The 7,667-nt window shown below is 38.9% G+C and overlaps 1 protein-coding gene across 1 annotated transcript in view; it reads left to right on the top strand.

Annotated features, from left to right (window-relative positions):
- Positions 1-6,345, top strand: part of LOC144230754 (olfactory receptor 2W1-like) — a 7,572-nt gene extending 1,227 nt beyond the window's left edge. Inside the window, exon 2 of the mRNA XM_077763085.1 lies at positions 6,196-6,345. Within this exon, the coding sequence (XP_077619211.1) occupies positions 6,196-6,345 (150 nt within the window). The remainder of the gene's footprint in view (positions 1-6,195) is intronic.
- The last annotated feature ends 1,322 nt before the right edge of the window (positions 6,346-7,667 follow it).

Below are 7,667 nucleotides of genomic sequence, written 5' to 3' on the forward strand. Positions count from 1 at the left end.
ATGAATGGATCAAGAAGACGTGGTTTATCTATACGATGGAATACTACAAGACAATGAGAAACAATGAAATCTGGCCATGTGTAGCAACATGGATGGACCTTGAGGGTGTTATGCTGAGCGAAATAAGTCAGGCAGAGAAGGACAAATATCATATGTTTGCATGTATAGGAGGATTAGGAGGAACTTAACGGAGGACCGTGGGGAAGAAGGGGGAAAATAATGGGGGAGAGGGAGAGAGGCAAACCATGAGAGACTCTTGAATGCTGAGAACAAACTGAGGCCAGATGGGGGTGGGAGAGAGGGGAAGGGGTGTGATGGACATGGAGGAGGGCACTTGTGGGAATGAGCACTGGGTGTTATATGGAAAACAACTTAACAAAAACTATTTAAGAAAAAAAAAGATTTCAGTTCTCATTCCAAATATCTTAGGTACAGTTGAACTAGAACCTACAGATTCTGTGTTTAATACCTTCCCATAATCTGGAAGAAAAATAGTGATCATGGAAGTCAACAGTGGATTACAGAGAACTATACAAAGTGGTGATTCCAGTAGCATCAGCTGTACCAGACAGAGTATATGCCACAAGCTAAGAGAGAATGCCCTTTGGTAATCAGTCCAGCAAATTCTTTATAATTCCTATTTNTTTCATATTTTTCTTCTGAATTGCTATTAGTAATATTTCAGTATTCATTCAAATGTCTTTTTTAACTGAAGTTCAATAGAGATGAGTTAAACAGAATACCCAGGCCTTCAGAGAACATGTTCTAGGAAATTTCTGAGTATTTCACTATTGCCTGCAACATCATGATATTTAATTACCTTCATGGGTCACCAATCATGACGGTCTTAATAACCCTAGAAATTAAACCACCCACTGTCTTAGATATTGTACCCAGGAATCATGTTTTGCTCAACACATATATCTTTTGGTAAAGCTGGCCCTCAGCTTGGGCAACAAATGTTCATGCCAGCCCAAGAAGTGCCCAGGAAAAGAGTATTAAAATTACACATACTTTAATATCCAAAATCTATAAGTAACTCGCCAAACTCCGCACCCGACAAACAAACAACCCAGTAAAGAAATGGGCAGAAGATATGGACAGACACTTCTCCAAAGAGGACATCCAGATGGCCAACAGACACATGAAACGATGCTCAGCATCCCTCCTCATCAGGGAATTACAAATCAAAACCACACTGAGATACCACCTCACGCCAGTCAGAGTGGCTAAAATGAGCAAATCAGAGAACTCTAGATGCTGGCGGCGAGGATGAGACACGGGCACCCTCCTACACTGTTGGTAGGAATGTAAACTGGTACAGCCCCTCTGGAAAACAGTGTGGAGGTTCCTCAAAACATTAACAGTAGAATTCCCCTATGACCCAGCAATAGTACTGGTAGGAATTGACACAAGGAATACAGGAGTGCTGATGCATAGGGGCACATGGACCCCAATGTTCACAGCAGCACCCTCAACAATAGCCAAAACATGGAAAGAGCCTAAGTATCCATCAACGGACGAATGGATCAAGAAGACGTGGTTTATCTATACGATGGAATACTACAAGACAATGAGAAACAATGAAATCTGGCCATGTGTAGCAACATGGATGGACCTTGAGGGTGTTATGCTGAGCGAAATAAGTCAGGCAGAGAAGGACAAATATCATATGTTTGCATGTATAGGAGGATTAGGAGGAACTTAACGGAGGACCGTGGGGAAGAAGGGGGAAAATAATGGGGGAGAGGGAGAGAGGCAAACCATGAGAGACTCTTGAATGCTGAGAACAAACTGAGGCCAGATGGGGGGGAAGGAGAAGGGGGGAGATGGGCATGGAGGAGGGAGGGCACTTGTGGGGATGAGTACTGGGTGTTATATGGAAACCAACTTGACAATAAACTACTTTTAAAAAAAACAGTATTTGTTCTTCCTATCCAGGAGCATAGAATATTTTCCGGGTTTTTTTGTGCCTTCTTCAATTTTCTTCATCAGCTTTTTCTACAGTCTTCAGTGTATAGATTTTTCACCTCGTTGGTTATGCTTATTCCTAGGTATTTTATGGTTTTTGCTGCAATTGTAAATGGGATAGATTCCTTGATTTCTCTTCTTATTGTTTCATTGTTGTTGTATAGGAGTACAACCGACTTCTGTGCGTTGATCTTATATTCTGCCACTTTGCTGAATTCATGGATCAGTTCCAGCAATTTTTTGGTGGAATATTTTGTGTTTTCCATATCAAGTATCATTTCATCTGCGAAGAGTGAACGTTTGACCTCCTCCTGACTGATTTGGATGTCTTTTATTTATTTGTGTTGTCTGATTGCTGACACTAAGACTTCCAACACTGTGTTGAATAACAGTGGCAAGAGTGGACATCCCTGTCTTGTTCCTGACCTTAGGGGGGAAGCTCTCTCTTTTTCCCCACTGAGGATGATATTAGCATTGGGTCTTTCATATATAGCTTTTAATTTTTCGAGGTATGATCCTTCTATCACTACTTTTGTAAAGGTTTTTATCAAGAAAGGAGGTATATTTTCTCGAATGCTTTCTCTGCATCTACTGAGAGGATCATGTGATTCTTCTCCTTTCTTTAATTGATGTGATGAATCACACTGATGGTTTTGCAGATATTGAACCAGCCCTGCATCCCAGGCATAAATCCCACTTGGTCATAGTGAATAATTTTTTTGATGTATTGTTGAATCTGGTTGGCTAGTATCTTGTTGAGGATTTTTATATCCACGTTCATCAGGGAGCCTGGTCTATAGTTCTCTTTTTTAGGTGGGTCTTTGCCTGGTTTTGGAATCAAGGTAATGCTGACTTCATAGAATGAATTTGGAAGTTTTCCTTTCATTTCTATGTTTTGGATCAGCCTTAAGAGAATAAGTGTTAACTCTTCCTTAAATGTTTGGTAGAATTCCCCTGGAAAGCCATCGGGCCCTGTGCTCTTATTTTTTTGCGTCATTATTTATTACCAATTTGATTTCTTTACTGGTATGGGTCTGTTTAAGTTTTCTCTTTCTTCCTGTTTCAGTTTTCGTAGTCTGTATGTTTCTAGGAATTTGTCCATTTCTTCCAAATTTCCCATTTTATTGGTGTATAATTGCTCATAATATTCTCTCATTATTGTTTTTATTTCTTCTGAGTTGGTTGTGATCTCTCCTCTTTTATACTTGTTTTTATTTATTTGGGCCCTTTACTTTTTCTTTTTGATCAAACTGGCCAGTGGTTTATGAATTTTGTTAATACTTTCAAACAACCAGCTTCTGGTTTTATTAATCTATTCTACTGGTTTTTTGTTTGTTTGTTCATTTCAATAACATTGATTTCTGCTCTTATCTTTATTATTTCCTGTCCTCTGCTGGTTTGAAGTTTTATTTGTTGTTCTTTCTCTAGCTCTTTGAGGTGTAAGGTTACGTTGTGCATCTGAGGCCTTTCTTCCTTCTTTAAGAAGGCCTAGATTACTATATACGTCTCTCTTGTGACTGCCTTTGCTACATCGCAGTGTCTTTGGGTTGTGGTGTTATTTTCATTGGCTTCCATGTACTTTTTAATTTCCTCCTTAACTTATTGGTTAGCTCATTCGTTCTTTAGTGGGGTGTTCCTTAATCTCCAAATATTTGTTATCTTTCCAATTTTTTTCTTTCTTGTTATTGATTTTATGTTTCATAGCATTGTGGTCTGAAAATATGCATGGTATGATCTGGATCTTTTTATACTTCTTGAGGGCTGATTTGTATCCCAATATGTGATCTATTCCAGAGAATGTTCCATGTGCACAGGAGAAGAACGTATATTCTGCTGCTTTAGGATGAAATGTTCTGAATATATCTGTTAAGTCCATATGGTCCAGTGTATCATTCAGAGCCATGGTTTCCTTGTTGATTTTCAGTTTAGATCTCTCCATTTCTTAAAGTGGAGTGTTGAAGTTCTCTACTATTATGGGATTATTATCAATCAGTTTATTTATATTTGTGATTAATTGATTTATGTATTTAGGCGCTCCACATTTGAAGCATAAATATTTACAATTTTTATGTCTTTTTGGTGAGTAAACACCTTAATTATGATATAATACCCTCTTCACCTCTTGCTACATTTTTTTATTTTAAAATCTAGATTGTCTGATATACATATGGCTACTCTGGCTTTATTTTGGCGACCATTAGCATGATAGATGGTTCTCCCTCCTTTTACATTCAATCAAAAGGTGTATTTGGGTCTTAAGTGGGTATCTTATAAACAATTTATAGATGGATATTGTTTTCTTATCTATTCTGTTACCCTATGTCTTTTGATTGGAGCATTTAGTCCATTGACGTTTAGAGTATGTACTGAAATATATGAGTTTATTGCCATTATGTTTTTTGTAGAGTTGGAATTTGTAGTAGTGTTTTCTGGTCCTTTCTAGTCTTTGTTGTTTTTGGTCTTTTTTATTCTTTCATTTTTTTCTCTTCTTAGAGAGTCCCCCTTAAAATTTGTTGCAGGGCTGGCTTAGTGGTCACGAACTCCTTTAATTTTTATTTATCTGGGAAACTTTTTGTCTCTCGTTCTATTTTGAATGAGATTCTTGCTGGATAAAGAATTCTTGAGTGCATATTTTTCTTTATCAGCACATTAAAAATGTATCCTGCCACTCTTTTCTGGCCTACCTAGTTTCTGTGGATAGATCTGCCGCAAGCCTGATCTGTCTTACTTTGTGGGATAAGGATTTTTTTCCCTTGCTGCTTTCATGATTCTTTCCTTGTATGAGTATTTTGTGAATTTGACTCCGATATGCCTTGTTGATGGTCAGTTTTTGTTGAATCTTGTGGGAGTCCTCTGTGCTTCCTGGATTTTGATGTTGGTGTTTTTCCTGAAGTAAGAAATTTTTCTGCTATGATTCGCTCAAATAACCCTTCTACCCCTATTTATCTCTTCATCTTCTAGGACTCCTATGAGTTTGATGTTGTTCCTTTTTAATGAGTCACTGCTTTCTCTTATTCTTAAATTGTACTCTTTTGCTTTTCTCTTTTTTTCCTGCTTCATTATTCTCCATAAGTTTGTCCTATATATCGCTGATTTGCTGCTCTGCCTCATCCATTCTTGCCACCGTGGTAGCCATTCGAGATTGCAGCTCAGTTATAGCATTTTTTTATTTCATCCTGACTAGCTTTTACTTATTTTATCTCCATAAAGAGGGATTCAAATCTACTTTTTTTTTTAATATTTTATTTCTGAGAGAGAGAGAAAGATAGTGTCAGCAGGGGAGGGTCAGAGATAAAGGGAGATACAGAACCTGAAACAAGCTCCACGCTGTGTCAGCACAGAGTCCAGCATGGGGCTTGAACCCACGAACCATGAGATCATGACCTGAGCTGAAGTTGGACGCTTAACCAACTGAGCCACCGTACGCCCTGATTCTAATCTACTTCTGACCCCAGCTAGTATTCTTATCATCATTATTCTACATTCTGGTTCAGACATCTTGCTTGTATCTGTGTTGGTTAAGTCCCTGGTTGCCGTTCTCCCTGCTCTTTCTTTTGCTGTGAATTCCTTCATTTAATTATTTTTAGGGAAGAAAAGGAAATAATAAGGTAAAAAAATTTTTTAATTGAAAAATTGGAGGAAAATGGGGGAGAAGAAGGGGGAAAATAGTGAGGGAGAGGGAGAGAGGCAANTTTAAAAATAAATTAAATTTAAATATTAAAAACAACATACACACAAAAATCAAATACATGATGCTAGATCTTAGCGTGTTATCGACTGTTTATTGAAAGGAGCCTGACTGAGTAGAGAAAAAAGGGGAAAATTTTCAAATTAAAGAATTAAAAACAACTCACACACACACACANTTTACAAAGAAGTGAAAAATTTAGTGGAGGAAAATATTTTAATAAACATTGAAAATAAAAATAATTTTTTAATTGTCTTTGTGTATTCAAGTAAAAGAAAAGAAATGAAAAAGAAAGAAAAAAGAAAACTGAATAGATCGGCCAGCCAACAAACTGAAATATGACTGGTATTATTTCATTTTCCCCTAGAAGTCAAACTATGAAGCACTTTGTATTCTGTAAACTAAGAAGGCAGAAATATTTGTGGTGTTCCTGAAGAGTGAGATTGGCCCAGTTGGGCTAGGCTTAGTGTAACAGCTCCATTCGTCACCAGATGGCGCTGATTAGTTTACTGGGGTGGATGTTGTGTTACTTGTAGGTGTGTATGTGCATGCGCAGGCAGGGTGAAAATGACATCACCCAGGTATCCAGTCTAGTCTCAGAACTCTGTGCTCTCCCAGACCAGAAATCGCACACCTGTCCTTTGTCTCCAGTTTCCGTCCACTCCCCGCTTTTACACTGTCCGTGACCGTGTATACTGTCAGGTTGCCAGGTGGCACCTCGGTCCTGAGTTTTATCTGAGATGTGGTTGTATATCTCAACCCTTCACTTCTGAGGGACCGATGCTTTGACCTACTCAGAACCCCCGGGGGAAGGTCTCACCAAGCAATGGCCCCAGGAATGCTAGCGAGACCTTGCTGCAGCCAACGTCCAGAGACTGGCATCTGGGTGCCAGCCAGTCCCAGAAAAAGTTCACATCATCATGTAGCTGCAGTGTTTCCGGGATTATGGAAAATCTCACATGGCCCAAGGACCTCCTGGACCCACAGTTCTCCTGGGAATTCACACTTCCCACCAGAGCACCACTAGGTATTTGAGCTGAGGAGTTTTGGACTCTGTACTCCCCCTGTTTATAGAGTATGATTGGAATTTAAACCTTCTAGTTTCTCCCTTTTTAGTTCAACCCTTGCAGTTGTTTCCACATTTTTTCCACTTTCTCTCCAGCTGCTTTTTTGGGGGGTGCTTTTCCCGTACTCTCCCCCAGTCTCCGTCCTCTCTCCATAAGCAAAAACAGCTCCCTGACCTCCATGTCTCCTCTCTCCCCCAGTTCACCTCTCCACACCATGTACCTGCTCAGTTCTGTGGTTCAGGTTGTGCAGATCATTGTTAATCCTCAAATCAGTTTTCTAGGTGTGCAGGATGGTTTAGCATTGATCTGGCTATATTTCATGTCTGTGAGACAGAAAAAAGACTTCCAGGCTATTCCATCATTTTTGCTCCTTCTAGCCTTATAGTTTTTTGATTCTCTGTTTGGTCTTTTTTTCTCCTTTCACTTTTCTCTCTGAGATCAAGCTTCCCCTACCTTTTCCTTTTCTATTTCCAGGGTTACTTCAACAAACAAACCTAAGCACACTAGGTTGAGGGTCAAGACACTCCACCACTATGAGCAAGGTGGAGCTTTGCAGAGGACAGATCAGTGAGACAGAGCAACCAACATGCAACAACAGAGTGCATACAATATACACCAAAAAGTGCCAAGCCCTGGACCCTGTATGACACCTTTTTAATATATTAGTACTTGCAGGTACAGGACACATAACAAGCTATTAAAGTACACAAAGACAGAAACTTAACCAAAATGATCAAATGGAAGAATTCTCCTCAAAAGAAAATTCAGGAAAAAAAATCCCAGAGAGAAAAGTGCTGAAAACAAATATAAACAATATATCTGAACAAGAATTTAGAATAACAGTGATTCGACCAATAGGTGGGCTTTAAAACAGCTTAGAAGACACCAGAGAAACCTTGCTACAAAAATCAAAGACCTAAGAACTGATCACAACGAATTAA

The sequence above is a fragment of the Crocuta crocuta genome, unplaced genomic scaffold (assembly GCF_008692635.1).
Source record: "Crocuta crocuta isolate KB4526 unplaced genomic scaffold, BGI_CrCroc_1.0 scaffold3329, whole genome shotgun sequence".
In the NCBI taxonomy this organism is placed as follows: Eukaryota; Metazoa; Chordata; class Mammalia; order Carnivora; family Hyaenidae; genus Crocuta; species Crocuta crocuta.